Here is a 17,045-nt window from a genome sequence, read left to right on the forward strand (position 1 = left end):
CTTTAGAATAGAGTTTAAGGGATTTGAATTAAGTAGTCAAAGAAAATATAACTGCACTTTCCAAGATGGCATGCCGCGTCGGTGGCAGTGTATATTTGAAAGACCTCGAAACTGCCAAGCCTTTTCACTTAGAAAATTGGAATAGTATCTTTCAAGCAAAAGTTCTCGGGGTAAGGAAAGATTGCAGGATAATTAGAAAATATCCACAACAACCATAGTAGGTATGTATTTTTCCAAATAGTCAAGCAGCTAACTTAATTTTAAAGTCACCTATAACCAATTCAAAAATCGTCAGATAATACGAAGAATAACTTAATGTTTTAGCGAGTACGACCGACATCACCGTTGTCTGGTTACCTGTTCATAGGAATATATAAGAAAATGAGAAAGCTGATGAACTGGAAAGACAGGGACATCCCATAACGAATTCGAAGCGGCCGAAATGGGCTGTATCCAAGAAGTGCCCGGGAGATCTTTTCGTTATTCCAGAGGCAGCCGTTGACAGATGGTCTAACACGGATACCTGCAAAACAACTAAATAAAAGGCGCCCAATTTCTACAAAACGAGAACTTACCAGTTGCTAAGAAAGCCACAAGCGACATATTCAGAATTACGTCAACAATAACCGGCCATTGGTTTTTGGGAGACCATGTCAAGAAGATGGGATGGCCGTACAACGAAAGATGTAGAAGCCGCAATTAAGAAGAACCTAAGGAAACAGTTTTTCTTTATCTGTGTGAGTGCCGAAACCTGGGTGCTCTATGAGATAAATTGCAGGAGGAATTTCCGATGACTAATTTGAAAGAAATCGCAGAAAGTGAAATATACGAAATAGGCAGATTCATAGTCAAATCAAGATGTTTCGACTAATAAAAAGCAGTGGTTCTACAAGTGGTGTATTAAAATGGCATCTTTCGAGTTAATTGGGTCTGGACTGTTCCACTCAGACACCGCCCCCACCACCACCATAATAATAAAACTTACCAGACGAAAAGCAAGTTTCGGTGCCATTTATAAATTAAATGAAAAATTATGAACCCAAAATATATACTATCCTGTGGTACAGCAGAGATGGGAGCAAAGTTCCATCAAATATAATGGAACTTTTTACATCAACAAGCTAAGAAAATTATAATAGATTTGATTATTCCGCATTTTATTTAGTGAGACACCCTAATGTATAATAATAATAGAGCAACGGTTGCAGGATATGCCGCTGGTTGCATGCAAATCCGTATGCTTGCACACATCCTCCACAAATTACTCGCATACTCGTACAATACATATACGTCTGTATACAGTACAACTGTCAAGGTGCTTGCATCTGTGCTTAACAACGGGAATTTGTCAAGCTGTTTTGCTGTTGAAGTATAAAGTCTAATGTGTTGTCACAGCAAACGAGTTACAAATAAAGAAACGTGCATATGTATGATATGGTGCATTGTAGAGGACATGTAAGCCGCAGGATAGACAAGCAGACAAAACGAAGAACCGGGTGTAATAGACTAGAGATAAACACGTGCAGTCAGCGCATTAAATAAGCTGCCAGCTCGCTCCTATGAACAGCCAACAGATATCACAGGTGCAGTCGGTTTGCTTCCAAGCAAGTGTGTAAATTAAAAAATTCTCCAAACTCACATACATATACACGTATATATATATATTTACTGTATGCATGGTGTTGCTTTCCCGGTGCAGCAATAAAATGTGTAAATAAGCGAAAAATATCATTCAGAATGTTTGCCTTTGGGTATTTGCAATTACAACCAATAAAAGTACAGATTTGCATATATACGAGTATGTACTTATGTATACATATATGAACATGCAAGTTGGTAGTAAGAATACATAAGCATTCCGGTGTAAAAAGTAACTGCAAATGAGGTTTACTCGCATACAAGCAAATACTCTTGACTAAAAGTGTGTAGTTTGAAGAAACGTACAGTTGGGAATACATACTAATGGGAGGCATTTATTTGTATTGATTATAATTAACGGAAAGTTGAATAAGCTCTTTTGCAAATATTTTTTAGTGTGATACAAAAATACATTTAGCAATACTTTTTTCGTCGTTCAGGGAACAGCTAGCAAAAGTATTTTCAATATGTCATGGCTGCATAATATAGAGGAAGCAAAATACAAAAATTTTACAGTGGACAGAATGCCACAATTTTTCGAGGTCATGACTTAACACACTCTCTCCCGATTTTATAGGTATTCCAAAATTTACGAATACAAACGTACAGTTTGGTTCCAAAGTATAGAAAGTATAGACAGCTAGAAACTAGTGATTTGTTCAATTTAAGCTCCTTTAACTTTATCGCACTTAATAACAAAAGTTCCTTTTATAATTTTATATCATTTCTGTAATGAAATCCGAAAGCTCTACGCAATACTATTCCACCGCTACGAGTACAACAGCTTTTTCATTCGTCGAGAGAGTCTTTCCGGGCAGTAATTGATTCAAGCTTAGGAAGAGGTAATAGCGGCTGGTAAAAGTAGTAGATGTTCTAGCAATTCATACTTGGATTCATTCAATATAGCCATCATAACCTGATGAAAAACGATTTTTTCTACTTTAAATTAGATATTTTCTCACGTATTTTTTATTAATCTTTTTAATTCAAAAAGTTGGCAATAATATTTAGAGTTGATTGATTTACCTTCCGCTAGACCATCAATTAGCCAAATTTCTCTAGCATTCCAAGATAAAAACTGACTCTAAATTACCGAACCAGCTTCAGGCCATTGTAAACGTTCCCGTGACAACTTAGGAACATTAAGGTAATTCAAGTCTCATTCATAATTATAAATCGACACATAAAATACGTTCTATTCTGTTTCAATAACTCAAAAATATGCTGAAAAATTTGTTTTCGAATCAGTTGCTGACCTGCAGTCAGAAGGCTGACCTAATTTTCCGAACAACTTTTCATATGGAATTCTTCATGTAAAATATGAAATATGCCTACCAGACGCGCAACCAGGATTTCTATTATTTTTGCGTAAAATTTTTGCGCAAATGGTTTAAAACTGTTTTATAGTTAATTTTTAGCTCCTGAGCGATGGTACGACTATTAACATGCCGCAATTATTTTAGTGTGAAATGTCGCCGTGACAACGAGCATAAACTTTAAACTGTTTAATCGATACTTTACGAGACATCGATCTCTTTTTTCTCAAACTAAGATATATATTTTTGAATGAAAACAAATTCATTCTTCAGGAACAAATAAAAGAATTCAGTCGGGTGAAACTAAAAAACTATAATTTGATTACGACTTGGTGTCAGCAAATGTTTCTAAAATTATTTCCACCGTAGGTGAGTCTGAGTTTGAGTCTGCTATAAAGATGCGATGCCGCATTCAAGCGCGCTTGTAAAATTCTAGCTTCTTAAATACACTCCCACTCACTTAATTAAGGCGAAGTATTTTCCTTTTGTTTTTATGTCGAATGTCTTTTCGGAGTCGTCAAAAAAAAAGCAACAAACAAAAAATTGTTTTTGCCGATAACTAAGTTTTAAGAAAAGTTTTCGCTGAAAAAATGTGTTTCTCTTGATAGCAGTTATAAATTTAATCCGCAAAAAGTAGTAATTTTTGAAGAACCTGATTAAGACCGCAGAGGAAAGTGTTCAAATATGTAGACGTTTTTGGCGCGTATGAGTTTTATGTTTAGTCAAGCATATTGAGCAAGTAAATCATTGCAGCCGCCGTAGCCGAATGTATTCGTGCGCGACTAACGCTCGGAGTACGCGGGTTCGAGTTACCGTGCATGAACTAACAAAATGAAGGAAAATATCTGCCGTTTGGAGAAAGTGAAATTAAATTTATTTGTTACATTTATAATTGTGAACTACTTTTAGTTTGTATAATAATTTTATTGTTAAGTAAACCTTTATAAAATAAAAAAAAAAAAAAAATAATTGTGATTTTTTTTAATATATTAATTTGTTTTTTTTTTTTTTATAAATTGCCGTTGCTGATTATCTTCCCAAAACAAATAATTTTATCACAGCATCATATACGATTCTTTGCATGATGGAAAAATACTTTGATGTCTATTTCAATTATTGTTAATTAGTCTGTAAGGTAAAATAAAGCTGTTGATATAAAGTAATGTGGGAATACAGCTGAAAGTGTCGTACGGGAACACACCTATACCTATCCGTTTGGCCACACTGAATTCATTATTCATTTTTATTCATTATTCAATTTAATTAAACGTCGTTATTCGTTCTAAGAAAGAGACCATTCGAGAAGCGTTCTTGCAAACGACAAGACATACAAAATTTAGAGTTCCTTTATAAGTTATAAGTTTTATTCTTAACAGTCTTGTTTTAATAAAATAAAAAGCATATGTGGGGGTTTTAGTCCCCCACATATTAAATAAACAAATAAAGAGCTTGTAATCAAAGAGTGAATTGGCACATTGCAAAACAAAAAAAATGTTTGTCTGTTCAAATAAGAGATGAAATATTCTATCTACATTTTTATTTTTCTATCGGTTAATAGGTGCCGCTTTCAATGCTTTTCAACCAACCTTTCTAAGACAATTTCGAAGATTCCTCTAAAACAATCTCTATTGCATTCGTAGAAGGTGAGAGGCTATGTTCGACCATGTTACATCTCACGCTAAGCTTTTAATGCCACAAACAAATGAAATTGAAATTGAATTGGGCTGAGTTGTACCTAGTGAGTCCAGATACTCGTGCATTTGTTAGCGTCTGTGGAATGTAAAAATTAGATTAGATTGCTTCGAGGTTTGCACTTCGACCTCATGGTCTTTTGTGCCCTAAGGCCCTTTGAAATCCAATTTGACAATACTGCAACGTGCCCAGTCGAAAATACTTAGGACAATAACAAATGCACGGTGGTATATACCAAACGCTGACATTCATCGCTACTTAAACATCGACACAGTTGACGAAGCAATACAAATTTGGAGCAGCAGGCACATAAGCAGACTTCTGACGCACACAAATCCGACTATGAGGAAGTTTTCTGCTGAAGAAAAATTCAATAAAAAGAGACTAAAACGAAAAATCCCAACAGACCTCTTGTAATACATATAATAATAAGAAATATGCTTATGTAATTATTTAAATTATTATAGTAAATATTTTACAAATGTACTACATATTTCTAAATGATCCTGAAGTGCAATGGCCTTACAGTATCACTTAACTATCCCAATATCTTTAAAACAAATTACTTATTGTTAATAAAGAAAGGTGTATCTAATATTTTTTGGAAGCAATAAAAAAGAAAAAGTTTTTGATAAGTGGGAAAAAGTGAAATATTTTATCTGTAGGTACATTCCGTTCAGAATTATGTTAAGTGTCTAGGGCAGCAGCTGAATTCACTACTGCACTCTTCCCATATCTGCTACCAAGCAGAAATTTTCTTAACCAGATCACTAAGTAATTATTTAACGACAATATGGAATTTACATTTCACTTCTAATTTATGTCAGAGTTTTCTTTCCACCTTCTTGCCTCGGTTGTTTCGTTAAAATTTGATTTAAAACTGGGTTTTATGTACTCACTTGTTTTTATTGTTCTTTTTCTTTTAATACGATTTTGTAGATATGGCGCCCATCCCAATCCGCCAGATGGTGGCGCCTCCGTCGTTCACGCTTTGCTCGAGAAACTCATTGAGAACGGACGTAATTACGTTTTACAAAATGTGTCATGCTTGCAAATTTTACTACGCAACATACCAATGATTGAAATGCCATACAAGGTGAGTACGCGTACACTAGCTTCATATATATATACATACATATATGTGTGCTTAAGTAACATCCATTGAAAAACTTGTAAAAATGCAATATACTGACAAAGTGAATTTAGCTGACGTGAGGGCGTGTCACAGACATTACGGCATACTGTAAACTCCAAACTGGTTGGGCGGATGCTTAACATCTGCCCTTGGTTTGTGCAAGTTTGTGTGTTTCTACGGCACGCAGATATGCTTGCAAGCAATAGAATACGAGGGGAGATCACAAAGTTTATTTTTCCTTTCCGATATTTATACCATAAGAAAAAGTATTTTATCTAGATTTACGCACCAGGCCTACTTTGCTTCTTAATTATAAGTATGGAGGCAAGGTGTTGTTAATAGGACAGTTTATAGGAATTTTTTCGCGATTTGGTGGTTTGAATGCTAAAGTGAGTTGATGCGTTGTTTACATTCTGAAATGTGAAAAGTTTTTGATTTTGAAGACAATGTTGAGACAAAGTTTATTAGATAGTGCGAAACTACTTTTTTCGGAAATATAGTTGCAGAGGCACTCTAAAAAGTCTGCTTATGGCCCAGAGATGCTATACTTATGTCATAAGTCTATCCGGAAAAAAACCAAATAATTGCAAAAGCAAAATACATTTACATTTTCTTGTTGCTCTAGTGAATTTTATTGCTATAGCCAAGCTCATTTTCCTTTTGTAGAATGGAGTAATAATCTAAAGGTAAGGGAAATCTTTCGGATAGCCAAGCTGCAATCAAGGCACTGGATTCAGCTACAACAACTTCTATGGTGGTGGGACAAAGTAGGAATAGCCTTTCCACCTTTAGTGAAAACCATAAAGTTACCTTAATCTGGATCCCAGGACATTGGTAACGAAAAAGCAAATGAACTGGCAAGAGGGAAATCTGCCAATTAATAACGCTCTTGCAGAATCGGTATTCACACCATTAAGTGCAGTCAAGAATACAATTTCTTTAAAATATCTCCCAGTCGTAATTAGCAGAACGTTATCGCCCACCTACAACCTCAAACAATCGTCAAAATCATCAAAATTGTTAAACATGAAACGACGGGACGCCTGGAGACTAACGGCAGTCATAACTGGCTTTTGAGGGTCTTCGAGGGTCTCGAACAACTGTCTGGCTTAGATGTCAACAACCTAATAAGGCTCTTAAACCGCACAGACTAGATATAGTCATGCCCTAAATAACTGGTAATCAAGTTGGTAACGAGGATATGACAACAAAATGGTACGGAAGCGCTAGTTGGATTCTGGATGTATGACCACTCGAACCAACCAACCAACCAATCTGTGAAAGACTAAAGCCCACCATGAACCAACTCATTGGACCTTTTCCATGTGGTTTTAGACCTGCAGAGTCCACAATTAACCAGAAACTCACAATACGCATTGTCTTGGAAAATACCCATTAAAGTAGAATCGAATAATCTTTTCGTCGATTTTATAGTCGACTTGGACGGCATGAAGAGGAGTTGCTTATATGCCGCGATGTCCGAATTTGTATTTCCCTAAAACTAGTACGGTTGTGCAAAATGACGCTGAGTAATAAAGGCAACGCCATCCGCATTGGTGAAGACTTTTCCGAGCCATTTGATACCAACGTTATTTCAAACAGGGTGACTCCCTGTCATGTGACTACTTTTCTGCTTTTGAAGTATTTGATGCGAAACCAGCTGGTGGTAGCAGGGACAGATTTCTACTACTTCTATGTTGGAAAGATCAGGTTAGAAGGACTTGACTTCGCTTGGTGTGCCCAACTGGCACCGGTAAGCACGAGAGATAAACTATTGGAGCTCTTTGTTAAACTCGGACAAAATTGGTGTTACTGTAAACAGGTGAAACCTCTCCTGTAACGTGTTACGGTGATTTTCCTTACTTATTAAGAAACTTAGTTAGAAGATGAAATGAAAATTTTTTCCCCATTGATTTGCTTATCTGGCAATATTTCAAACCTTAGTAACGATTTGACTAAAACTTAGTATTTGTGGTTATATTTACTTGTTTAATAGACAGAGTAAGTAGTTTTTAGCCTCTCCTCGACAACTCATACATGCAGCAAACTTTTTGGCTTCCCCTCGGATATGCGCGCACTACTCAACGGATAGACTTTCGCGTGCCATTCTTTAGTGTTTCGGAATACTCGTTGTAGAGTTGAAAATACGATATGTCGCTGCTGCTGTTGTGGCTATGGACGATTGTTGTTGATGGCGATAGTTAAATTGCAAGTTGTGGTTACTGGCGCCAACGCTGGGCGCTGCATTCACATAAAGTACTCACATGGTAACGCATTGCTTTAGCACAAGACTATACACGAGTCAGGGAATGAAGTGTGTAATGGAATGAAATTTTATAGCGCTGCAGTTCTCTGCACCAGGCGCGTTACGTATACTACATATTTTCTAAAATAATACCTTCGAATGCAGTGCTTTCAATTGCGTATGCGTATTTGTTAGTAAAGTGCATCATACACATAAATATATGCCAGCCTTCAACCTCAGCGTAGGCGCTAAGAGCTTTGAATTCCAACACATAACAGTGTATTGCTTTAGAAATCATGTTTTAGTGTAACTAAATTTGAGGCTGTGCATTGCAAGTGCATGCAGAGGTGTCACATATCTGCTTGCGGCACTAGAAAGCCTTATAAGTTGACTATTTTCCCGTACTAGTCAGAGTGGATTGTTAGTCAAGTGCGAACTTTTGCAATTTAATTGTGTCTCACATTTTCTTCTTGTCTTGGCCAACACGCAAAATGACTTACTCAAATTTCATTACACATTTTTTTACTTCTTTGCTTCCCATCGACTTGCATTACATTCACTTGTACCACTTGTCTTAAAAATTCTTCTTTTTCTCCCTCTTTTCCCAGCCAATTATCTACAGTGCCCGCCGGGAGCTGTTTTTCGAGAAATATGGCCGCCTTTTAATTGATCGTATCATCACCAAGGAGCAGGTGTACGGCGTCGTCTCCTTGCGGCATTTGTGTCGGTAAGTATTATACTCTGTGTGCGGTTGTTTGTGTTTTTACTTAAGTACCAGTATTTAAATTTCACTTCATTCGCTAGCAGCTGGTTTGTTTGATTTGGTTGCGGGGTTGATAATATTGTGGTTTTGAATTTAATCAATTAGATCTTATTTCATTAATTTTCTAATATGATTTGTAAACCGGTGTGGTTGTGCGGCTTCAGCTGGACTTCTTGTGCTCTTATTAGGTCAATTAAAATTTATTTTGGGTTGAAAAATAAAATTAATTTAGTGCTGGCGGGGTTTCCTTTGCGCTGGCACTTAATTGGTTATAAGACATACCTAATAAATATACAGTATTGAGAGATTTGTTGAAATGATGTATAGCACTGTGTCACACTAAATTTTAACCTTGAAAAATTTCATACATACGCGAGACTCTAGATTTTGTATTTAATTTTTTTTTTGAAAATTGTGTCCTTTGAAACTTTTGAGTTCTTTAAAGAAAGACAAAAACTAAGTATGCAGTATTACTACTAAATATATAAATTTTTTCGGGATAACATAAACAGTTGACTTTTGCGGCACGCTGTAATGTCATTGAGCAGCTACTATGGGTGTCATACCAGCAATCAACAAAAAAACTCAATATACAATTCGAATTTTAGGACCGATGATATTGCAAAAAAGATAACCGTCAACTTTGCGCATGAGTATCAGAATTCTTATTTGCTTAATAAAATTTAAAATATGGAAAACTCCTCTTCAGCCACATCATTTTCCTGTTAATCTGAGCACTGACGGAAATCGTTATTGAAAGACATTCAAAATTCATAGAGCGCTATCGCTAAGCCCTAAAGTGAGCCCTGTTGTACTTGAAAGAAACAATCTAGCGTCAATCGTCAAATCGTAAACTGTCGATACTATAGGGTGATTCAAAAAGGCCGCTGAGTTTATTTCATAAATAAAACACAACAAATGTAGAAATTTTGTTTTTTTATTTCATCATGTTTTTTTATTGTTTGACATTTATGCCGTTGAATGCCTACCACGACTCTTTTGGCAACACAGGATGTGTGTATGAAAATTTTTCACAACTATTTCAACATAGTTTGGGCTCTATAATTTCATTTTTCAGCTATATTATTGTCCTGTGCTTATTGGAATATACCATACTTTTCACGTATCCCCAGAGAAAGAAGTCCAAATCGCAAGATCTCAGAGGCCATTTGACCACGTTGTCCGGTGATATAATACGCGCTGGGAATATCGTTCGTAATAGTACCACTTTTACATGCGCTAATTGGCAAGTGGTTTCGTCTAGACGGTGGAAACCACATATTGTTCAAGTCCTAATGCCATCTATTTCAGGCTATAACAAGTTTGTATCATGCCACGGTTACGCTCACTGTTCACCGTTCAACGTAATAGCGTTGCAGGTATCACTTTCAAAGAAGCAAATATCTTTTCCTTACATAATTATGACCACCTAAGGTTTAATTGATAGAATCGAATGTTGTAATCGATGTAATTCTATTGCTTAAAATATTTGAAACTATTAGGCCATTAAAGTTAAAATACCCACTAAAAAGTTTTTGGTAAAAGTCAAAGTTACCAGAAAGTTTTGGTAGAACTCTAATAAAACGACCAACCTGGCTATAATAACATGGCAACTGTGCGACATTCTGTTCGCAGCACTAAAAATCAGGGAGTTTTACAAAATCCACTAAAGAAGAAAATGTTGCACTTTAACAAATTGTTGTAAATTTGCATTGATTTTGAGCGACAGCATTAAAATGGGCTATGAGCCTGAGTGTGTCCCATAGTGAACAACCGCTTCAACCTAACCTAATTTAATAGCGACGGCACTTCTGCCACGACTTGGCTTATCATACAAACTGATGTGCCGTATGGAGGTGGGAAATTTCAAAGAGAAGCTCCTCCAGAAATCCTAGCTTCAGGATGTGGAAGCCAATTAAAATAAATTAACAATAATGTACAATAATAATAACAAAAGAATAATAATTTTTAATTTATGTATACAGAATATATGTACATATATTGTCCTTGAAATTTAAACTATCGATTGTTTTTCTTTTATACTTCCAATTAAAACAACCTACGTTATGTGCTGTTAATTTAGTTCATGGTTAGACATTTGTAACATACTAATTTGGCCGCAAATACATGGGAAAAGATCCAGAGAATTGCTCAACCTCTCAAGAGAGAACATCTCGAAGGTCCTGGCTTATGTCACCGTTCATCGGCAGTATTTTCTCATGATTACTGCAGTAGCTGTAGAGACGAGGAAGAAACAGTAAAATACTTCCTCTGTGTTGTCCAGCCTTCGCTAGGATTTTGATTCTCTTACGGATCTAAAGTCTTAATGGTTCCATAATAAATAAACAGTAAGGTTCCTGTGTTTCACAGTGGTATCACAACGGACCTACAGTTTCTCTAAGCCGACTGTCACAACAACCTAACCTAGACATATACAAAATAGATCTTTTTTCGCTTTAACAAATTGGAAAATATTGAGAATATATTTTTTAGTTAATGAGTATTCAACGCAAACTGTAATATATATTTCCATTTTTACCTTCGCGGCTATGGTAGTATACGGAATTGTTGCAAATGGGGGCGAACAATCGCCGCGTCAGTATTTAGAAACTGACAAATTAACAACGGGTAAATGTTTAGCGAAGATTTTGGTAAAGTATTAATGGAAATTTTTCTTCTTAATCGGGAAGTGCCGCTGTTACAATCAGTGGTGAGCATTACCGTGCCATGTAAGCCGAATTTTTGTTTTCCCAAACTGATAAGGTAGCGACGCCTTTGAAAACGATTGCCGAAACGGTGACTAAATTGGCCTTCTAAAAACTCTGATTTGACTCCATTAGAATATAATATTTTTTGTGGCACATCGTTAAATATAAATATTACGCCAACTATCCAGAGGCGATTAAAGAGGTGAGTCGAAATTGTCATTGCTGAGACAACTGCCGACAATCGCGAAAACGTATTTAAAAATTTAGTTGATAAAATGGTCTCCTTCCAGATGTAGAAGTATTTGAATGAATAAGAGATTTTCATGTTTCAAGGGAAGGTTTGCTGTTTGCAATAAAAAAAAAGCATTCAAGAATATTAGTGCGAATATTATTTATAGCCGAATTATAATCCCCGCAATTTTATAAAATACATATATTATATTAAATATATGCGAGCGACTAAATATAGGCCTTTTCTTTTCGCCAAGCGTTAGCAAGTGGCTAGTTCTTTACTTTAGTTAACAAATATTGGGAATGCCAAAATAAAGAAAGTTAAAAAGTTTTAAGTTAAAATTAATTGCATCCCTAACAATTATAAAACACTTGATATTCGATTGCCGATTACTTTGTTGACTTTTATACAGCTTACGCGCTTAAATCCCAATTAAGGAAAAAACGGTCATTGTAATTAATCAAACATTTCCCTAACTTCACCTAAGTACATTAAGCAAATTATGAAACGCTAATGAAATTCCCTCAATATGAGTCAACAAAAAATAAGTGAAAGTAAAATATTGACATCATTTCATTATAACGGCAAATAATAAACAAAGTAGCTAATAATTAACCAAATCGAAAATTGTTGATTTTTGATCGGCTCTAACGAGCTATAAAGGGCAAATAAATGCTTCATTTCACTGGCATAAGCAAGAAGAAGGCAGTTAAGCAGGGTGATAATTCTGTTTGAGTGAATTTGCAGGAATTCCACGAAAACGGAAGAAAGAATGTGAAAACAGATTAAGCAAAGCATAGTTGCTAAAAGGCGGCGAAAGGGCAAATAGCTGATAAGTCATCACGATAATGGGAGTTCAGTACAGTGGACTTTGCCATATCATCCAATTAAGGCCATGCATGATGTGTAACAGGCGAGTGGCAATTGCTTAAGTAGAGTAAAGTTGAGGAAATCAAAGCCTTATTGAAAACTGCCGAAAACTATTAAGCGAGTTTCTTGTGTATTTGTATGTATGTTGAGGTACACATTTGCTCTTGGACCGAATACACACAAGTATGTTTTACAAAATCAAATGCGGTGAATACAACTCAATTTATTTTACTGTATTATGGCACGAAACAACAAATGATAGAAAAAGTTGTTTTTAATAGCGGACAGAGCATGGCAAATTTCCGAAAGTATTTCTGCCATTAAAAAAGCTTTTCATAAAAAAAAAAACGGTCTGCTGTTCTGAGGCGGGATTCAGCTGAGGATCCCCCATTTGCGGAAAGATATCAAGACGCACACCACAAATAGGCGGAGGAGCTCAGAAAAACAGCCAATGAAGTGTGTAAGCGCCAAGTATACACAAATATACCTACATGTATTACGGAAAAATGAGTAAGCATTAATATTTCCTTTATTTACTGAACGAAGTTCTCTAAAGTGCCTGTTTTGGCTTTCATCGCAGTAGCGTTTCGTTTGGACTTGATTTTTCAAGTCCTTGCCTCGACCGATAACATTGTGCAATAGCCATTTGGTGGCGCAATCAATCCAACTCAGAATGAAAGTCTAAGGCCAATTAATAATACCCAGCAGTTACCGACCCAGAAGCAGATTTGTGTATTCGCAACGTAAATGCCTATGGAAGAATGAATAATTGGTATTAATTATATTTTAATGTTAACTGTGGTATTGCTTGAGAGCATGCATATACATTTTTTTTTGTTTTTGTCGGGACAACTACCAAGTGCAGCACTCAGACATTAATTAAGTTCATTTTCATTTCATTTTAATTCATCTAAATCTACCCGATCTCCGAAGAAATCTGAGTAGATCTTGTGGTGCCAAAGAACCAAGATGGTCGCTCTTAACGCAACAGGCGAGTCAGAGGTCTCGTTACCCGCGATACCCACGTGTTCCGGGACCCGTGTTAGCATCAGGCTATTATGTCTACCGACGTAGTTCAGCCTGGATTTACAGGACTCGACTGTTCCTGATGTGGTTGGGGGGCTGTCTAAGGCCATAGGCAAAACTTGGCTGTCGTTGCAGACACATATAGATCTGCTTCTATAGGTTTTCCACAACAAAGCTCATCGCTTCTTGAACTGCATACACCTCCGCTTGAAACACAGATGCATGCATTCCAAGCGCAAAGTGCAATTTTGGACAACAGAATTGCTTAATACCCGTCACAGTGAGATGGGATGATGCATATACATACGAGGGCGGTTCAATAAGTACCCGTCTTTGATGACAGAAGGCGTTCCAGAGGGAAGTTGGTCTTAGCATCGTGTGCTGCCATCTATCAAACGAAGGCAAAATAAATTTTAGACTGATTGATAGGTTAGTTTGGATTTGGCAGTTATTCTAGTAAGACGTGCTTCGTGATTTTCGCTAAGAAGGAAAAGGTGCAGTATCGTTCGGAAATTCTATTTTTGTTTTTGGATGGGAAAAATGCGAGGAGTTAAAATCAAATTTGGATTCTGTCTATGGCATGCTTTGCCATCTATGACCACAGTTAGATATTGGTTCAACGAATTTAAACGTGGGCGAACATCCGTTTTTGATGAGGAGCAAATAGGACGGCCGGCAGACGTGGGTAGCGTGGAAATCATTCAAAAAGTCCACGACCTGATTCTCGCTAATCGACGACCGAAAGTGCGCGAAGTAACACAGGCCATAGGTGTGTCGACGAACGGCAATTAATAGTTTACATGATAAGTTGGCGATGTCGATTGTCGGCCCGATGGATGACGCGATTGCTCACGATGGACAATGAGCGGATGCAGCTGTAAACTTCGAAACAGTGATTGGAGCAATTTAAGTGACACCGGAAGGAATTTTTGCGTCGTTTTGTCACCGTTGATGAAACTTGGATAATAAATAATGGATTTTTCACGGTGAATCTGCTCTAAAGGAGGCGAAAATAGTTCCATCAGCCGGAAATGTCATGGCGACGATTTTTTGAGATGCGAACGGCGTCATCCCCATGGATTTTTTAGAAAAAGGAAGAACGATCATTGGGCAATACTACAGTGAGTTATTGGACCGCTTCGACAAAAACTTGAAGAAGGCCGCATTTGGCGAAAGAAAAGGTGCTGTTTCACCACGATAACGCTCTAGCCCCTTTTTACCACCTAACTGCATGAATTGCTCCCTGTGACTTTTTCCTGTTCCCTAACATGAAAAGAATTTAGTTCAAACGAGGAAGTCAGTGCCGATACAGAGACGTATTTTTTAGAGTTCGACAAGTTCTATTTTTTGGAGAGGTTAAAAAGATGACCGGAGCGTTGGGAGAAGTGTATCTTTCTAAAAGGGGACTAGATTGAAAAATGAAAAAAAAAAACTTTTGAAAAAATGGTAGTTATCTTCATCTTTAAGACGGGTACTTATTGAACCCCTTCGTATGTGGCTTTAACTTTCTGAACCAATTTTAGAAATATCCAAGTTTCTTAGAAACATCCAAATTTCCTGATTTGCTCATAAGGTTCGCCGTAAATTGTAAGCTTCAGGTGGCAATGCAGAATATGTTGCAAGCCGCAAAAAACACAAGAAACGTTCTTACCCTGTCCGATCTGCAGAATTTATTCAACAAGTGCAAGCGATGATTGACCTGTTTAAAATCGAAATGAGCCCTTGGGACGGAGCTTAATGTTTCTAAAGGTATTATTTGTCGAGTTGTCCATGAAGATCTCAGGTATAAATTCTATGTTATGCGTAGACGACAGTTTATGTCGTAGGAAGAGGAGGTGGAGCTTCGCTAAACACCCAACACATTATTAGTAACATTATTACAATTGAAATATTCTACAAAATACAAAAAACCTTTCTGGGTTTTCATATATGAGCCCATCCTAAATTAGTTTCATTTCGCCGCCAATAGCCCCAAAATTGTTGCATAGTGTAATTTACAAACACTCGCTTCTGAGTTTTCGACATAACATCTTAATTTCACTACAGCAAATTAACATTTCTGAGATGGCTGATTATACGATTATGGAGCTCAGTGAGCAAAATATCGATATTTTCTATGGCTATATTAGATAGTACAGTCTCCTGCTGAAACTAAAGCTCTTTTCATAGTCTCTTCCTTTCACTTCTATATATATATATATATAATTGGCGCGTACACCCTTTTTGGGTGTTTGGCCGAGCTCCTCCTCCTATTTGTGGTATGCGTCTTGATGTTGTTCTACAAATGGAGGGACCTACAGTTTCCTTTCATTTCTAGCCCATAAATATTCGGAAATCATGGCTCTGTAACCGAAATAAAGCTCCCGCAGCTTTTTAAAAATCTAAGAAGAAGGAGAAGTGAGCAAATATTGTTTTAAACGCTGAATATATCATCTTTCATTTGGTATCCGTATTTATATCATAAAGTGAAAGTAAATATTTAAAAATATTTAATGAAATCCCACAAAAACTTAAATTGATAAGAAAATAAAAACCGAGTATGCAATATTAACATAGAAGATCTTTTGACGCATAGATGTCAGTAGTGAATAATTCCTAGACGCTACCTTTTTAATGTGATCTTCCACATTAGTCAAGTAGACAGATGTAGAATTCTACATGATGGAACAACGCGTTCAAGTTATTGAAACTTATTATGACAATTATCGATCTTTAAGAACAACATGTCGCAAAAATCGTGATTGTTTTGGTGTAAATAATCGTCGAAATGAGTTGACCATTCAAAAGTTGGGAAAATATTTTAAGATACTGCTTTTGTCAATGACAGAAAAAGGGCTGGTAGAGCCCTGTTGAGAATATTGTTGCTATAGCGCAAAGTGTTACTGAACAATCTTCAACATAGATATCTCGACGTTCTCAACAACTAGGCATTTATGAATCGATTACTTGGCAGATTTTATTTGAAGGTGTGGCCATATAATAATAACAAATAATTTTTTCGAAGCAAAAATACTAGGAAAATTCGCCACAAAACCCATTTTTTAAGCATTTTATTCCGCGAATTTTTTTCCCATTTTTTTAATTCATATAGAAATTATGACATTAATAAACAAAAAAAAGTTTGGTTTTTTGTATTCAGGTCACTGACGCCGATGCTACAATACCCGCCGATTGAGAAGCCCCGCTGCGACCTTTCTGGAAGAATTGAGTGTACATCTGCCATTTCAAATGATTAAAATATAAAAAAATGTATATTATTTTAATGTATAAATAAACTGTATGTGAATTTAAAAAAAATATATTCACTTTTTAATTTGAAATAATTTTAATGAAAATCAGGGAAAATATGGCCGTTTACAGGTATCTGTCCCCTTAAATGATGTAATTTCACATATAACTGTAAAGAGCCGAATTGTGAAT

General features: G+C 36.3%; 2 protein-coding genes across 7 annotated transcripts in view; one reads left to right on the forward strand and one right to left on the reverse strand.

Annotated features, from left to right (window-relative positions):
* The window catches only part of LOC129251489 (guanylate cyclase soluble subunit beta-1), a 227,492-nt gene that overhangs the window by 106,941 nt on the left and 103,506 nt on the right, over positions 1-17,045 (reverse strand). The window lies entirely within an intron of this gene.
* LOC129251528 (uncharacterized) overlaps positions 1-17,045 on the forward strand; it is a 63,695-nt gene that overhangs the window by 31,037 nt on the left and 15,613 nt on the right. For both annotated transcript variants that reach the window (XM_054890840.1, XM_054890841.1), the window contains 2 exons: positions 5,586-5,742; positions 8,635-8,753. In XM_054890840.1, coding sequence (XP_054746815.1) covers positions 5,586-5,742; positions 8,635-8,753 — 276 coding nt within the window. The remainder of the gene's footprint in view (positions 1-5,585; positions 5,743-8,634; positions 8,754-17,045) is intronic.

The sequence above is a fragment of the Anastrepha obliqua genome, chromosome 1 (assembly GCF_027943255.1).
Source record: "Anastrepha obliqua isolate idAnaObli1 chromosome 1, idAnaObli1_1.0, whole genome shotgun sequence".
NCBI lineage: Eukaryota > Metazoa > Arthropoda > Insecta > Diptera > Tephritidae > Anastrepha > Anastrepha obliqua.